We start from the raw sequence: 18,367 nt of genomic DNA, 5'->3' as shown, positions 1-18,367 counted from the left end.
AGAAAAAAATCTAAACTGCTTTTTGGTTATAATAACCTAATTTCTTTAGCAGCCATAGACTAAACCAATAATATCTATTATAAACAGATTCCGCATTTTGAGGTTGTTGTTCATGGTTCAGAAAGAGAGAATAAGAATCTACAAGGTGAATGTGATGTATTACTCATTAAATGGAGGTTGGATGGTATAGTGGGTTGAATGGTGCCCCCCCTCCCCCGGAGAGATATGTCCACATTCAATCCCTGGGACCTGTGAATATTAATTTATTTGGAAAACAGTCTTCGCAGATGTAATTAGGTTAAGGATCTTGAAACGAGATCATCCTGGATTATCCGAGCAGGCCCTAAATCCAATGACAAGTATCTTTATAAGAGAAAGGCAGGGGGGTGGTTGGCAGACAAATGAGGAGGGGACACAGCAGAGAAGCAGAGAGTGGAGGTGAGCTACCACAAACCCAGGATGAGGCACCAGACTGGAAGAGGTGAGGCCGATTCTCCCCTAGAGCCTCCCGAGGGAGCACAACCCTATGTCATCTTCATTTCACTCTGGCCTCCAGAACTCTGAGAGAATAAATCTGTGCTGTCGTAATCCACCAAGTGCGTGGTCACTCGTGACGGCAGTCCTAGAAAATTAAGACAGATAAGGTTTAACCAGAAAAACTTGTTTCTCTGAAGGGTGGCTCCTCAGAGCAAATTTTCACAGAATCTTTCTGAGCCAAACAATAGATGAAGACTCTTGACAGTAAAATATAATTTCTAAGGGGGAGGATATGTCATTTTGATGATATAGAGTTAATTGTTGCCTGAGGTGGAGAGCGATTTAAGTTTGCAAATCCTGGAATTTTTCTAATAGATTGATAGATGATGGCTGTTGTTCTCTGGGGATTAAATTATTGTCTATTATGGTTTATGAGAAACTTAGGATGGAAACTTTCCTCCTTTTTTTCTTTTAGTCTTTTTTAAGTTTATTCATTTTTGAGAGAGAGGGGGACAGAACACGAGCGGAGGAGGGGCAGAGAGAGAGAGGGAGACACAGAATCTGAAGCAGGCTCCAGGCTTCGAGCTGTCAGCACAGAGCCCGACGTAGGGCTTGAACCCACAAACCACAAGAACGTGACCTGAGCCGAAGTTGGACACTCAACCGACTCAGCCATCCAGGCGTCCCAGGATGGATACTTCCTTCTTATCAAGCACACAGATTTCTCCATTTTTTGCCCAAAATGCCTATTACAAAGCTTTGAGTAAATGAATGGAAAAGGGAATTAATTACAATGAAAAGTAGGCAACTACCAATCTGATCAGCAGGACTACATGTGCCACAGAGCTGATTTAGCTTAATCACAGGGTAAAACTCACAATGCATGTTGCACAATAATTTTCAACTATGATATAACGTTAAGTTGTGGTTTTTGTTATATAGTCAGGATGAGTGGTGTTTTCAAGAATTACTTTTGAAAAACAAAGAGGGAGCATATGTTAAGGAATTTGTAAATGTTCTTGACTTTGACCATCGAATCCACTTGGGCATATCTATCCCAATAAAATAACCCTACATTTAAAAATAAAAAGCTATGAATGGAATGATATTCATTATGGAATTACTTAAGCTAGCAAAAACTTAGTAAGTGTAATTGTGGAATCGTTTAAAAATTCTATGTTGTTCGGAATATCATGCAATCATTAGATACGGTGCTTTTGAAGACTGTATACTAACCTGGACAAGTCTTTTAAAATAATATGTAAGAGCAGGCTGAAAAAATGAACTTAGAGAATGATTAAAACAATGTAAAAAATTGTGTATGGAAAAAGAGGTAGGGGGCAAATATACTAAAAAGTCAACTAACAGAAGGTGTACAGGTTATGGTTCTTCACTGTTTTTATCCAATTTTCTTCATTTTTTAAATATTAGGATTGTTTTGGCTCAAGTTACAAACTGAACAAAGCCAATTTGATCATATGCAAGCACTGCTTTTCTTTTTGGGGGGTTAATATCAATAGCTGTGACTATTTATATATAGCTATAGGCCTCCTCCTCTCTCCTCCATATAGCCTCAACATCCTAGCTACCAGGTAGTATCTTAAAATGAAAGCAAGTGTCAGGCCAAATTCTGACATGCATTCAGGCATTTATTAGAAACAGACATTAAAAGAGTATACAATTTGTTCTGTAAGTTGGATGAAGTCCTTACTTTCTGAAATTTTAGGTGCTCTACCACCTTTATATGAAAAATATACCTGAAAGAAACAGGATTCAATTAACCATATAGTTATTGAAGTATACAGTTGACATGAGGTAACCAGAAAACTCCCAGTTATTAACTGGTCCCAGAACTGTTTAGGAATCAGGCTTTTTGCACTTTTTTTCACCTTTTTTTTTTTTTTTTTGTTGACATCCTGGGTAGTGTATCCTCAAATTATTTTAGCCAATTTCATATCTTGATGGCCACTAGTTCCATAAATAAAAACTCATTTTTAACACATCCACTCTCTCTAGCAGAGGAAGAGGTAAACCCTCTCTAGTAGAAGATGCCATCTGGAGAAGCCTCTATAATTCTTTTTATAATCAAGGTTAAACATTCCTTAAAAATTTCTTAGACATATCTTTAGACATAAAGCCAAGAGAGGAAGGAAAAAACTCACAAATAAACAATAGCAATAGATCCATAGGTGATCCAAATATTGAAGTTAACAGATGTAGGCTTTAAAATAACTATGAGGGGCGCCTGGGTGGCGCAGTCGGTTAAGCGTCCGACTTCAGCCAGGTCACGATCTCGCGGTCCGTGAGTTCGAGCCCCGCGTCGGGCTCTGGGCTGATGGCTCAGAGCCTGGAGCCTGTTTCCGATTCTGTGTCTCCCTCTCTCTCTGCCCCTCCCCCGTTCATGCTCTGTCTCTCTCTCTCCCAAAAATAAAAATAAACGTTGAAAAAAAAAATTTTTACATAACTATGATTAATATGTTCAGGAAAATTGAGAAAAAGGTAGAGATAAAAAAAAAAAGGAGGATTTCTTATACTTTCAAAGAATTGGAATTTAAACCCAAAAAAAAATAAATTAAAAAAATAAAGCTTCTAAAACCAAAGTCAATTACCATGATCGTAACTGTTGTATGAAAACAAAATTTCTGCTGAATGTGAGCTGAGATTAAAAAGGTAACACTTTTGTAGAGCTAGGATACAGTCTCCCTGACTCCTGATTTAGTCAACCATTTATAACCACACTAAGGAGACTCCGGAAACTTGCAGCCGCTATGAAAGTCGGGACATATGCAGTCATATATCGCTGACTGAAGTCGCTGAAAGCTCTGTGCTCCTGTAGGAGGAGGCTTGGATGCCAGTAGTACTGCTCAGGGGGCTCAGCTGAGCCAGCAAAATGGGGTCTCCATTCAAACTTATTTTAGAATTAGCTACAATAGGCAGCAACCTTGTGATTCAAGGGAACTTGGCAAAAATGAAATCGTAGTCAATATAGATTTCCAAACCACTGATCTTTATTTCTTTTTTTTAATTTTTTTTTCAACATTTATTTATTTTTGGGACAGAGAGAGGCAGAGCATGAACGGGGGAGGGGCAGAGAGAGAGGGAATCACAGAATCAGAAACAGGCTCCAGGCTCTGAGCCATCAGCTCAGCTCAGAGCCTGACGCGGGGCTCAAACTCACGGACCGCGAGATCGTGACCTGGCTAAAGTCGGACGCTTAACCGACTGCACCACCCAGGCGCCACAAAAACCACTGATCTTTAAAGGCAGGTACAGAGGAGCGCCTGGGTGGCTCGGAGGGTTGAGCCTCTGACTTCAGCTCAGGTCATGATCTCACAGCTGGTGAGTTCCAGCCCGGGGTTGGGCTCTGTGCTGACAGCTCAGAGCCTGGATCCTGCTTCGGATTCTGTGTCTCCCTCTCTCTCTGCCCCTCCCTGCCCACACTCTGCCTCTCTCTCTTTCTCAAAAATAAACAAATATAAAAAACAAATAAAAAAAAAAATAAAGGGGGTACAGTCAGTCCAGAAATACATAGATAATCTTTTAGGGTTTAGGCAAGAAATGCTAAAACTTTTATATTCAACTCTCCTTTGAAATGCCTAATATTTATTTTTATTGTGTACGTAGTATATTGGTATTGTGGAACATATTAATGTATAAATTTAATGTATAAATAGATATACACACTTTGGGAATGAGTTTAAGTGTGTGTGTGTGTGTGTGTGTGTGTGTGTGTGTTTCTGCCAGCCAAAGTAAGAAGACCTTTCTCTAAGCCTACATATTCATTTACTAAATTCCAGATTGTTTCTACTACCTCATGATTCAAATCCCACTGCAGCTGATTAGTGTATGAATTTGCAGTTTCATTTGCTTACCTCCATTTTCTCCATCTATAATTTCTTGGAACTCAGACCTTTATATGAACTAGATTAAAATGGCTATCTTGGGGCACTTGGGTGGCTCAGTTGGTTGAGCGTCTAACTTTGGCTCAGGTCATGATCTCCTGGTTTGTGGGTTCAAGCCCAGTCAGGCTCTGTACTGATAGCTCAGACCCTGGAGACTGCTTCGGATTCTGTGTCTCTCTCTCTCTCTCTCTGCCCTTCCACCTCTCACAGTCTGTCTCTCTCTTTCTCTCTCTGTCAAAAATAAACATTAAAAAATTTTTTTTAATGGCAATCTTAAGTTTTGGGAAAAAGAATAGTTTTCTCAAAGTTAAATTTCTTTCCCATACATTGTTGTTAAACCTTTGCCAATGGCTATCATTTGTTTTCTAGAGTCCTCATAAACAATAAAATAGGTGAGTAAATAGTAAATTAGTTATAAAAGAAACAATATAGGTTTTTTAGCTTGTCTGTTTTTTTAATGGTTACATGCTCTTAGCTATGATTTGTTTTATTGCAGGTATATAATATATTCATCTATCTATTCTTGCCTTGTATTATTGAATTACACTTAGCATGGTAAGGTTGAGTAAGGACCCCCTGACACCCGAGATTTACTGATGTCTTAAAACACTTGAGAACATTATTTTCTTTTATGGCTTTGCTATCTGGCATGTGTCAATAGCACTAGGAAGAGTAGCTTTTTGAGCTGACATAAATTTTGTTTATGCACAAATAAATTGATAGTTGCGAGAGCAGATTTTGAGAGTAGACAAGGGGAGGAAGTAAAGGCCCTAGACAGCTGAGGAAGAGAGAAGTCCCACTAGGAAGTGTGGAAAACAAACTGCATCCTACCTCCCAGTTTGCCTGGGAGAAGCCCTGTATCTTAAAGTCTGAGGAAATGAAAGAAAAGTTAGAGGTCATTTAGCCCAACTGGGACTGAGGGGGTTCCCCGGGATATGGGACTTGCAGTTTTCAAACTGGGAAAGTCCCAGAAAACCTCATGCAACCTCCCACCTTCTGTAAGTCCCCCCTCCTACATGACAAACATAGGCTATTGCTATTTCCAGTTTCCAGATGAGGCTAGTGGTCAGCCGAATCTCTGTCAGAATACTCTGTGATGGAAAGCTAGTTAATGGGTCTGTTAGAGGCTGCCTCCTCAAACTGAAATATTTTCCTCTGTCATTTACATGCATTGTTCCTTTCTTGTAATGCAAAACACATAGGTCTTCAGTTTTATAAATTGAGAAAATCAACTTTATGAGAGGTAAAAAAATTTCAAACAACCCTATCTCCCTTATTCGTGTTAAATAACAATTTAACATCGTGATTTCATTTCAATTCAGCATACAAGGCCTGTGCCAGACCCAGGAGGGGATCTAATAAAAAGACATGGACCAATGAACAAATCTATAAAGTGATATGTTAGACACATTGACAAATATGTCTAAATATGGGAGTCCAAGTTAAGTGTCTTTTTTGGAATAAAAGTGTGTATAAATATGCAATGCATATAAGAAATAGAAGAGCAGATAATTAAATCTAGGCCATAGCATGTTATTTGCTACAGTTTATTCAATCAGACTTGACAAGTTAATTCAAATCGGCTTGATTGAGTATGTGGACATCTTCAGCTCTCAGGGAGAATGACGAACTTTGATCAAAGGAAAAAAATGTACTGTAAAAATAGTACTATAAAGATAATTTAGAGTCAGGAAAGACTCAAGGGAAGCCACAGCTTCAATTATAATCCATATTCACTGTCATTATTAACAAGGAGATAAGACCCATTATAGTTAAATGTGCATAAGGTGCCAAATTTAGCAGCTGTGCAATAGCATTGAAATGCAAAATAAAAGGGAAATTTGGAATGATTTTTGCAAGGCAAAATAAAGAAGAGGAATTAGAATTGATATTAGATATACAATTAATTTGGCTGGAGTGGGTAAGCACATTACTTAACACTAGCCTGAAATGTACTTTAAGATGAAAACAATCTGATTTTTTTTTCTTTCCATTTTTTAGATTAAGTTTCTCCATGGGCCAAATATACCAGATGATAGTGAAATTTCCACTTTAATTTGCATGCCTAAGTATAGTCTTGCACATTAGAAATGGGAACAAAATGGAATGTAACCAATAAAATGTAAGTGAATACATCATGGTTAATTCTCAGTCATTTCGATTGTCAAATCCTCAGACATTTGAGAATAAATGCTCTGTATCAGTAACAAAGAAAAAACTAAGCTTATATAATGACTCTCAGATTTTTCTTAATTCTACCAATAATTCTATAACATGAGTGTAACCTGATTTCCGGATTTTTTTTTTTCAATGCAACAGATTCTTTGTTTAATTAATATGTCTAAATTTGTCAGGTGTTTTGGAGGTTTGTGTGCATGAACTTGAAATATGAAGCCAAAATCACAGAAGAACATGCTATGCACATAGCAAGTAAGTAGACAGCATACTATTTTTGTACTCAGAACTATTTTATATGATGGTTATTACTAGTGCTGGGTATTATTGAAATCTTATAATTTTTAGCAAAGAGGTGTCTAGATGTGACTCTGGATCCTGAAATTCTAGCCAGTCATGGGCCAAAAATGCGCAGTTTTAAAATTAAATAATAAAATTGGGATAACTGATGGTGTTTTACACACACAGTAAATTTCGGACAATGGATTTTTAGTTTGATTAAAAGTGCTATTTTTTTTAATTTTAGTTTGAGTATCAAGAATAAAAAGAAAGTATACTATTATCATTTCTACACTATTTAACCTATAACTGAAAAACCAGCCCATCTTAGACTATCTTCCCAAGAGTAAAGATATTGATTATAATAGTAAGGAATAAATAGAATAAATAAAGACAGTAAGTAATACTGTTACCTCACATGATTGGTTAGCCTAGGAAACAAAGGATCAGAAAGAACTTTAGAAGGTTTCTTAAAATATATATTTCTGGTCTTGTTTTTTTGAATATATGTGATCTCTCTGCTATCTCAGATTTTTTCTTTTTAATCTCACTCATCTTCTAGTTTTCTCTCCTGAGTGTATTTCAACAGTGTAAAGAAGACTGTAAAAATTTCCAAAGGAATATTATTTTTTCTTTGAAAATGAAGTACTGTCTCCACTGGCTAGAGCAGGATTTTAGGGTGAAGATAGGGTTAGGTTGCCTTCAGATCCTTTTTTTTTTTTTTTAAGTTTATTTATTTATTTGTGTGTGTGTGTGTGTGAGAGAGAGAGAGAGAGAGAGAGAGAGAGAGAACAGATTCTTTTTACAAGGCCCTGATCATTCTATTTTGCATTCTTGCTATAAGGATTATTCTCTGTATCAAGAAACCTTGTCTTTTTAAAATAATATTGCTTTTTTAAAACAGATTAGGGATGCCACTAAGTATTGACATGTCTGTGAAAGGCTTTATATAGAAACTAAGATATATTTTTTAAGGAATAGGGGAACAAAAGTAAGTATGATTATACTCACTCATACAATTTCTAAACCTAGTCATTTGTCAATCTTTCACTGTAAGATGACAATGTGTGTGCATGTATTCTTCTTTATACATACAATATTACATCTTGGGGTCATTCTCCCTAAGTCTTTTGATATCTAACTCATCTTTCCAACTATATATGGATAGATAAAATTCCATCCTTTCGATATCTCTATGAGAGAGTATGTTGTCTTGAAGAAGTTAGAAATGGCAAATTCCCTTCCAAGCCTATTTGTCTGCCCTACTGGTTTTCAACACTAAACTAGATTGGAGTTGCACTTATTCAGTTCTAAAGAAGTCACTGAATAAGGGTAACCAGTTAGGGTGTTAGTCATGAATATAGGGTATTGACTAATTCATAAATTCAACCAATGAGCGTGGGTGAGTTTTTTGTTTATTTTAACCAGAAACCGGAGTCAGAACAGTTATTTCTTTTTTAAAAAAGTTTTAACGGTTTTATTGTTTTGTGTTTATTTCTGAGGTATATTGACATACAATATCCTAGTAGTTTCAAGTGTACATCATAATGATTCAGCATTTTTATACATTATGAAATGATCCCATACTAAGTCTAGTTATCCTCTGTCACCAAAGTTATTATGCTATTATTGACTATATTCCCTATGCTGTACATTACATCCCAATGATTTATTTATTTTATAACTGGAGGTTTGTACCTCTTGGACCTGTTCACCTATTTCATCTACCTCCAACCCCTCCCCCCTCTGATAACCAACAGGTTGTTTCCTGTATTTATGAGTCTCTTTCTGTTTTGTTTGTTCATTTATTTTGTTTTTTAGATTCCACATATGAGTGAAATCATTAGGTATTTGTCTTTTTTTGATGAATTATTTCACTTAGCATAATACCCTCTAGGTCCATCCATGTTGTTGCAAATGGCAAGATTTCATTCTTTTTTATGGCTGAATAATATCCATTGTATACATGGATATATACATATATATATGGATTATATATATGAACATCCTTTTGATCCATTCATCTATAGATGGACACTTAGGTTGCTTCCATATCTTGACTATTGTAAATAATGCTGCAATGAACAATTGTATTGTTCTTGTATTTCTTTGTGTTTGTGTTTCTTTGGATTGGTGTTTTCACTTTCTTCAAATAAATACCCAGAAGTGGGATTGCTGGATCAAGAACAGTTATTTCTTGCATTGTAATCCCAGATGAACTCTGAAAATCACTTACAAAAATAGATTCTTAAACTTATAAAAAAGTATAAACCTAAAGACTATAGCAGCCAATATATGCATATACACTTGTAAACACCACTTACAAACAAAAGACAATAGAGAAATGATTTTAAAGAACTTTTTTCTTATTCAGCTCAGATATTTTATCAGACTAAGATACACATTTTAACCAAACGTATAAACTGATTTATGAGGAATTTAGGAGTGTGTTGTTTTTACATAATCCCCAGAAATTAATGGTCATTTAACTCCTATCATACAACTATGGGTAGTTACACCTGGTGGAAGACCAAATCTTAAGTTTTACCCCTGAATTAAATCTAAGATTAGTATTCTTTTTTTTTAATTTACTATTCTAACTTTTTTTTTTTTTTATTTTAGAGAAAGAGAGAAAGGGTGCGAGTGGGGGAGTGGGGCAGAGGGAGAATCTGAAGCAGGCTTCATGCGTGGCACAGAGCCTGAGGGAGGTGGGGCTCGATACCGCAACACCAGCATCATGACCCCAGCCGACATCAAGAGTCGGCTGCTCAACTGACTGAGCTACCCAGGTGGCTTTATAAAATATAAGATTTGAAATTTCTTTTCATATGATTGACTTTCATTCCTTTATACAACACTCATAAGCATTTACTGACCATGTCCTATGTGCCAAACATTAGCACTATTTGTATTAGGAGGTAAGAGGACTAAAATAAACAATAATAACCTAATACCTAATATTAGAGGCCTCAATTTATTACTAGAGAGGAAAGATACTAACTAGGCATTGTGCTAAGCATTTTCAGTAGTCATCTCATCAAACCTTTCCCAAAGCCCCATGTAATAGGTACAAGTATAATCCATTGAACAGATGATGGAACTAAACTGGCTCAGGCAAACTCAGTGACCTGTAAAGAGCACCCAGGTAGTGAATAGCAGGACCAAGAATAGAGCCCATCATTGTCTGGCTCCAATCCTATGCTTTAACAGCCTACCGTAAGCTTCCTGGTGTTGTATCTCAGGAAAGAGACTGAAGTCTAGGAGGCAGGAAGGAGCTGGTGTCACAAAGGAGGTGATATTTTAAGTGCATCTCTAAATAAGCTGTCATCGGGCAGTTTGGGCAGGAAAGAAGGTTGGTGGGAAGAACATTACAGAAAAGTATACTACAGGCAGGTCCTGTGGAGCAGGAGGTTGAAAGGCATGAAAGAGAAGAGCGTGTATGCCAAAACTTTGGTGGTATGAAGAGTGTGTGCCCAGGATGGGAGATGAGACTGTGTAGGTTGGGAGGAATGCCCTGCAAACCTTGAGTGCCATCTAGATTTTATCCTTGAGGTGGGCATTGGAGTAGGAGTAGGAGTAGGAGTAGGAGTGGAGTAGATAGGGCCGTGAAGGATTTTAAGCAGGGAATGAGTTTTCAGAATTGTACTTTTAAAGGTAACTCTGGCTGAGAAGTGTGGAAGAAGGCGGAATGAGCCGGGATGAGGCATGGCGGTGGTGGTTGTGATGGTGGTGCTAGTGTTGCTTGTGGAGAAACCAGTGGCAGGAAGCCCACACATTTTTCTCTGTGAGGGATGATCCGATTATGACACTAAAGGCTATTGCGGAGGAATAGAGAGAAGTGACAGATCGGGGACAGCCCTTGATGCCCAATTAAATGTGGAGAGGAAAGGAGGTGAGAGGGACTCCCGTGCCTTCTGGGGTTGGGGGTGATCCTCAAATTTCTGAATTGGGGAGCTGGAAGGGTGATGCTCATTCTCTGACAAAACTCTAGAAGGAGGAGCAGTTGGAGGGGAGTTTGGATGTGATAAGCTTGGGGTGACTGTGAGCCATTCCACTGGGAGATAGTCAAGAGGAGGCTAGACACATCTGGGTTGTTGTTATTTCGTGAATGGTTCTTCTCAAAAGAGCCACCCTTTACCTTTTATTGTTATCCTGCCTATCCTACCAGTCACCAAGGCCTGTCAATTCTGCTTTCTTAAATAGTTCTTTAATGTCCACCTACATACATCTCTGAATTGATCATTTGGATTTGTGTGTGTGTGTGTGTGATGCCAAATGACAGTAAACACCTTTGTGTTTCTACAAGGCTCTGCAAAATCAGATCTTCTTCAACTTTCTCTCTCGACACCGTTCCATGGAGAGCCTGCATTTCAGCTACACTGAAGCAGCCACACTTCCCAAGGGATCGTGCTCTCTTACTCTTGTGTCCAAGCACAAAGACATGTCTCCAACTCCAACCCCCATTCCTGGCTGAACACTAGGGAGAGACAATAATGAGTAAGACAGGCTGATCCTTCAGGAGTGCCTAGTAGATAATCAGAAAACTGTGGCTCATCTGAGTCATATTTATATTCTTTCCTTGAGGTTCACTGACAGCAAAAAGCAAGGCCCCAGGATGCTCATTTAAAGGAAGTAGGCAATTCTGTAGAGAATCTGGTGGTTACTTCTCATAACATAAAATAGGTGGTTCATGTACTCATGTTGCTTATTTCTACTGGAATTAGTGAAAATGTGAGAGTAGTTCTATTATGTATTATGTATTATGCCATAAATACATCCTGTATGCAAGAAGTTAAAGAAGCTTGTTTTATTATAGAGAAAACTACAACTAGGCAAAGCAAAATTTATCATAAAATATTCTGCTGAATACTCAGAATTCTAAACATGTCTTGGCTGTAGATTGGATAACCTGCAATTACTCTATTACTATCTAATGCACAGAAACTGAAATTATTTATGGACAGAAATAGACTTCCAACTTTCATTTGGTAAAGGCAACATTTTATTCAGTCCAGACAAAAACATTTATAATAATCTTGCTCAAACTAGCCCATTTAGAATAAGCCAAAATTATCCCAGAAAATTGTTTATATTAAAAACAGGCTGAGAGTTGTTTGAACTGTGAATCCCCCCTTCCCTCCCCCCCCCCCCCCCCCCCGCAAATTAGAGGATAAACATTCTTCTTGTTAAGATTTCTTTGGAAAACCCCTGTGCTGCTCCAAGGAAGACAAAACAAAGGTAAATAGCGTGTGCAACGGAAATCTTGCTTAACAGCGTGATTTATTTTCCAGCCTACTAACCAGTGACGGGAGCACATCTATCTTTTCCCAACTGCCCTGAGTTTATTCATCCCTCTGAGTCTGAATTTTGAAAACAAGGAGTGGAGTGTAGAGTTTAAGACCTCTATGGGTCGATGTGTGGCATTCATCACACTGCAACTTAATTTGGCTCGAGTTTAGGGTAAACTACTAGATTGCTTTGTGCCTCGGTTCCCCTGTCTACAGAATGGGGACTGTTGAAGGGGTTAAATGAGATCCTACAGAGCTTGGAACAGTGCCTGTCATATAGTAAACCCTCAACATATGTGAGTTATCATTATTAAGAGTTCCCCTCCGCGCCCCAGTTGGCCTGTCTTTCTAAATATTAGCACAATAAATATAAATGGCATCAGAACGTGAGGGGGCAGGGGCCACGTGATCCCTCCACGAAAGCCACATGTAGGGGCCTTCAGAGAGTTAGCAATAAGGCTGGAAAAGGAAAGGTAGGCGCGTCCGTGGCTCGCGCGATTTCCCGCCGCGCCCGCGTCCCGGGCGGCGGGCGGGCTCCGGGGGCGCCGGGCCACGGCGGCGGCGGCGGCAGCGGCGGCGGCGCGAGCGGCGCCTCCGGGCCGGTGAATCATCCCGGCAGACACCGAGAGCCGCGGCAGCAGAGAGCAGCGCTGAAAAATGGCTGAAGCGGGCACGGGCTTTCTGGAGCAGCTCAAGTCCTGCATAGTTTGGTCTTGGACTTATCTCTGGACCGTGTGGTTCTTCATCGTGCTCTTCCTGGTCTACATCCTGCGTGTGCCCTTGAAAATCAACGACAACTTGAGCACAGGTAAGGCCGGGGCAGTCGGGCCCGCGGCGCTCGCCCCTCCCCCGCCCCGGAAAGTTAGTGCAACTCGCGCGGGGCCGCGGCTGGCGGGGGCGGGAGGCCGGGCGCGCGCTCGGGGACGCGCCGGGGCCCGCGCACCGGACGCCCGCGGCCACCCGCCGAGGACGCGGCGCCTCAGGTGGCCGGGCCCGGCGGCGGGGTCCGAGGAGCGTGAGGGGGCGGCCGGCGGCCTTTCCGGCCCCGCGGAGGTGGAGCCGCGCCGCGCACACGCCGCAAGGCGGGCCCGGCAGGCGGCGTCTGCACCGCGACCTGATCCGGCCGCCCTGCCGGGTGCTCGTCTGCAGGCGACAGAGAGGATGGGAGTCGGGAGCGAGGGCGTTCCCGCGGACGCCCCCTCGGGTGTCTGCGCGCGGACCCCGAGGTTCCCCTCAGAGTTAGACCGTGCCTTTCCTCACTGCCTCTCTGCCGAGGGTGCCGAACACCCGAAGTGTAGTCGCGCCGGGCTTCTCTCCCCAGGCGCCGGCACTCGGCCGGCGGAGGGCGCCTCCGTGGGGGTGCTGCCAGGGGTGCCCAGCTCTGAAGGCCCTCAGCAGGAGCCGAGCCGGGACCCGGGGGCTCGACTGTCCGGGCTGCCCCCTTGGGGGTCCGAATTTGAGCCCCCGGCGTTGAGGGGCGGGGCGGGGTCGCTGTGACTTAGAAGGGGAGAGGGATACCTTGTTAGGGGTGTGGATGACGTGTCGGGTTACCAAACGGAATGTCAGAGGGACAAGGAGAGACGGGAAATCGAATTCGTGATGGTTTTAAGTGCTCTCTACCCTTCTCTGTACCCTCTCCCCGCCTGCCTTAGGCTCTGGTAACTAGCCTGTCCCGAATCGTTGATCCAGCTCCGCATGCTAAGGAAGTGAGTCCCGCATGTCTCATACCCACGGTCGTAAGTGAAGGTGATTAGAACAGGACCTTAATAAATTGGCAGCCAGCCGACTGAATCCTTAAAAAACAGCCACAAGGAAAATCCACACCGACAGAAACACTCCAGGGACAATTCAGAAACACAAAATATATTTTGAAGGAAAGGTTACGGTCCTTTTCGAAGTCTGGAAATAGTTGTGGGACTAAAGATAGATAGGTTTTTATTATTTAGTTAGTTTAGTTTAGTTGCGTTTCACAGTACTTTGGAGAATCCTTACAGCCCAGAATATGTATGTAATGGATGTATTTACATACTGTTGGAGTCCAGGTCTGGTAATGCATTTTCCTGTGTGTTGTTAACTTCACTAAAACAGTTTTTAGAACGTTTGAGATAATCTACTCATTTTGTTAGATACTTGTGCTTTTAAATTCTAAACCTCAGGCACTTTGATAACTGTAACTTGAACTCATGTTCATACTTACATTTGTTTCATAGTGACCCTGGGAAACAGGATCCTGCACCCTAGAATCATCCTGCCATTTTTAATAACTTTCGCTCAGCCTTTGGATTTAGTCATCTCAAAGACCATGGCTTTCTGGCTATTTTTCATTTAGAGTTGCTGATTGTCACAATACATCTTCCTTGTTTTAGGCGAATATATCTCCAGGATACCTCTAGTCCCAAAGCCCTGTAATTTTGAGAAGTTATTTGAATATATGTGGTAAGGAAATCCTGTATTTCTTGATAAATTTGATTTTTTTTCTTCCCAGAAATTTATTGCAGGATTTAAAAAAATGTGAACATTTCCTATTTAATACAACTTTAAGATTTGTGTTTTGGAACACACATTTGTATACCACATTTTTTAAAAAGTAGATTAAATAATCATCCGTGTGTGTATTTGTGTGCATGTGCCCATAAGTGCCATTTATCAATCCTCTGTGCAGAACAGGCAAGAAGCAGAACACCTATTGGGAAACGATGTAGTTTTTAAGGGAGAAAATACTGTAGTTAGATCTTCTCCCAGCAGCTGTAAATCTGGCATGTCTACAAATACCTTTGTTAATTTGTAAAGGGTTGTTGCTCTTTTGGGCTTGTAAGCGGTAGAAAATGTGAAGACGTACAGGCCTTCAGGGCTGGATCTCATCAGATATATGATGGAGGGAGCCTGAGGCTGTTTTCTGTAGTGATGCTGGACTTCTGTTTTCAGTGTGGTTTTATGCACATTTTAGTCATAAGGTAAAAAGAGAAGCATATAGAGACAACTACCTCTCTGCTATTTTTGTGAGAAGATGAGGAAAATGGGGACATTGTCCTTGCAGGGAGAGCTAGTGGATTCTAATGGGACTCATTTTTCTGTTCCTAAGTCCTGGTGCTTGCTCTTCCTGTGGCGGTGAAGGCGAGTATCCCTGCGGTTGCCACTGAGTCTAGAGCTGCCTTTAGGGAGCTGTGGGTAGCACAGGCCTCCTTCCTCAGGGATGGTGAAGACATCATCACAGTTGGGCAGACTGGTGAGGCAGCCAGGAGCCCAGGGCTTCCATGACACAGCTCCAACTCTGTACTTTGTGGAATCTGGTAAAAATGTTCCAGAGTTGTTTTGGATACCTGCTTGGCATGTTCTTAATAGATTGATTACCAATGACAACTTTAATATTTCTGACCTCATTTGATCTGTTTTTTGATAAATGTGCTTTGTCTGATTTGCTCTTTAAAAAAAATTTCTTGAATGCCTCCAATGCATAGGACATTGTGACAGGTGCTATCATGGGGAAGATATACAAGTTTGTAAAACTCAGGCAAAATTAGCAGTTTACCACATGGGAAAAACTTTCCGTAATGCAAAGTGAAGCAGGGCAAGGCAGTGGGAGCTTTTCTTGGACTGAACTTTGGAGCATGAAGAGAATTCTGTGGTTCTGAGTTGGGGATGCAGAAAGTAGTCCTTCCAAGGTCAGATTCAGCTGTGAATCATGTGGAATTTAAAACAATGAAAGAAAAAGACTTTAATGAACAATGATACCTTTGTTGCTCTTCTATCATGTATGATTTTCCAAGTAAAAATACCTTTAAGGTTCTTTTTATGGTGTGCCCGAGTTCCATTGTTCTACTTCCTTACTACTACCATGTGGGTTTACTTGACCTTCACTGCATTGAGCCTACCTGTGCCATTTAAGGATAAAGTTCAGAGAATTCCACATAGGGAAAACATCACATTGGCAATGAGATCTTGCAATGAAAAATGAATTTTAAGAAAGATAAGGGAGAATACAAACATATTAGAAATAGCACACATTGGTTAGCTTTGATAATTGATTTTTTTTGATGGTCTGCCCTTGAGTTGGCTAGGAGAATGTTAAAACAGTTTCCTATGATTTACTGAAAATAGAATGAACTTTTAACATGATTTTTAAAAACCCCAAATTATGTTATTGCTTGTCAGTTTTCAGGTGAATTAATATATTAAAATAATGGTTTTTCCAAAAGGGCAGAAAATTAATTGTTGATAGGAGCAGTCATGTAGGGTATTATTCAAGAGAAACAGTGGAATAGATTAGTCTTTAAAAAGTAGCACAACTGCAATGTTGATAGCACTTTCTCATCTACTCTGTGTTCTGAAATTTTGGATGCTGAATTTAAATCACTTTGCATGTTAACATCGTTTCTTTTTTTTTTTAAATTTTTTTTTTTTTAACGTTTATTTATTTTTTTGGGACAGAGAGAGACCGAGCATGAACGGGGGAGGGGCAGAGAGAGAGGGAGACACAGAATCAGAAACAGGCTCCAGGCTCTGAGCCATCAGCCCAGAGCCCGACGCGGGGCTCGAACTCACAGACCGTGAGATCGTGACCTGGCTGAAGTCGGACGCTTAACCGACTGCGCCACCCAGGCGCCCCTAACATCGTTTCTTAAAAAGGGCACCTTTGCAAGTTTTGCACCAGGCAACATACGTGATTTTCCATTTCTTTTTATGTTTCCTGTTCCTGAAAAGCAAATTTTCAAAGGCTTTTGAAATCCTATTTAATTCCTTTTAGAAAACAAATGTAATAGTCTGACCTAGGCTTAAGTTTGTTTATAACACTTTTTTTTTTTTTTTGGTGTTAATTAAGGTGGTAAATACAGATGCAAAACTCTTGTATTACTGAGCTGAAATGAAACATAAATATCATTTAGGTATAACTCAGTTTTGAGTATTTTCATATTGGAAATAGTTGCTCTAAATGTAATTAATACTCTAGATTTCTGGTCTCAAAAGCTGCTTGCAGTTAATGTAGGTCTTTTACCCCTACTGTGCCTGTTGTCTAAAATGTTCTCCCCATCTGTAAATCCTACTCATCCTTCAGGACCAGCTTGCCTGCTGCCAGATGATCCTTTCAGCTGAAGTGCTGTTATCTGAGAGGCATGTTGGCAGATTTTACTTTCATGAATTATTGTTTTGTGATTCTAATTCTTTGTTTTCCAGTATAATTTCTTGCACATAGGAGTGGTTCCTTACCATTCATTGGATGAATGAATTTCCAGGTTGTGGTGTACCCAGTGGGTTGGGATTGGAATGATTAAATTGATTAAACACGTTAGTGGGTATGTGCCTTACTTAAATTTTTAGCTTCAGATCCAGGTCAGAGGTTGACACAAAAACTTAAATTCTGTGATTGGTCATATGCGTGTGATTCATGGTGGTCCAGTTCATGAACACATGAAAGGATAATTTTCTAATTAATGTCAGCTTTGAGTTTAGGATATATCCCAGACATTTTAGTTGTCCTTACTTATTTTGGAGACATTTCTCTCAGCCATTAATGAAGAAATGTAAATGATACTTATTTTAAAAAGATTTTTAAAAATGTTTTTTATTTATTTTGAGAGAGAGAGAGGGGGTAAGGAAAGAAAGAGGGAGAGAGAGAGAATCCCAAGCAGGCTCCACACTGTCAGTGCAGAGCCTGACTCAGGGCTTGATCTCACAAACTGTGACATGACCTGAGCTGAAATCAAGATTCGGATGCTTAAGCAACCGAGCCATTGGTGTCCCAGTAATACTTTTTCTTTAGGCCCTCAGTTTCTGTACATGTACAATGATAGTTTTATATTCTTTAAGATTCTTTCTAGCTCTAGGATTCTTTTGCAGTGTCTTGGGATAAATTTCATTGAGTGTAAAGTGTAGAAACAAGCAAATACATGGACTTAATATATGTGAACATATATACTTAGTGAATATATTTTTTCTGGTTTGAACTCTAATTCCTGCTGTATACAACTTCAGATACTATGCAGCTTCCTTCAAAGGCTTTCCATCTCACTGAAAGTAAAGTCCAAATATATTCTGCTGGCTTACAAAGTTGGATGATCTCACCCGTTCCTAGTCTTCCTTTCTGAACTTCTACCACTCTTTCTTGAGATCACTCCCTTCTAAGACATGTTGTGATTTTTTTTCTTTATTCTTCAACATACTTGCTTATTCCTGCCTTATGGCTTTTGCACTAGCTGTGCCCTCCCCCCAGAATGCTTTCCTACTTGATTTTTGCACAATAGTCTTAAC

General features: G+C 40.1%; 1 protein-coding gene across 6 annotated transcripts in view; it reads left to right on the top strand.

Annotated features, from left to right (window-relative positions):
- Positions 1-12,556: 12,556 nt before the first annotated feature.
- ST7 (suppression of tumorigenicity 7) overlaps positions 12,557-18,367 on the top strand; it is a 255,364-nt gene continuing 249,553 nt past the window's right edge. For 3 of the 6 annotated variants that reach the window (XM_086691826.1, XM_086691833.1, XM_086691813.1), the window contains exon 1: positions 12,561-12,929. In XM_086691826.1, coding sequence (XP_086547952.1) covers positions 12,779-12,929 — 151 coding nt within the window. In that variant the 5' untranslated portion in view covers positions 12,561-12,778. Of the gene's footprint in view, positions 12,930-18,367 lie in introns of all 6 variants that reach the window. The other 3 variants (XM_086691824.1, XR_015245376.1, XM_086691838.1) reach the window with 3 other exon arrangements.

The sequence above is a fragment of the Puma concolor genome, chromosome A2, assembly GCF_028749965.1.
Source record: "Puma concolor isolate L17-30 chromosome A2, mPumCon1.1.hap2, whole genome shotgun sequence".
Classification (NCBI taxonomy): Eukaryota; Metazoa; Chordata; class Mammalia; order Carnivora; family Felidae; genus Puma; species Puma concolor.
The sequence above is the reverse complement of the archived record's forward strand: the minus strand, read 5'-3'. Positions and strand labels throughout refer to the sequence as shown.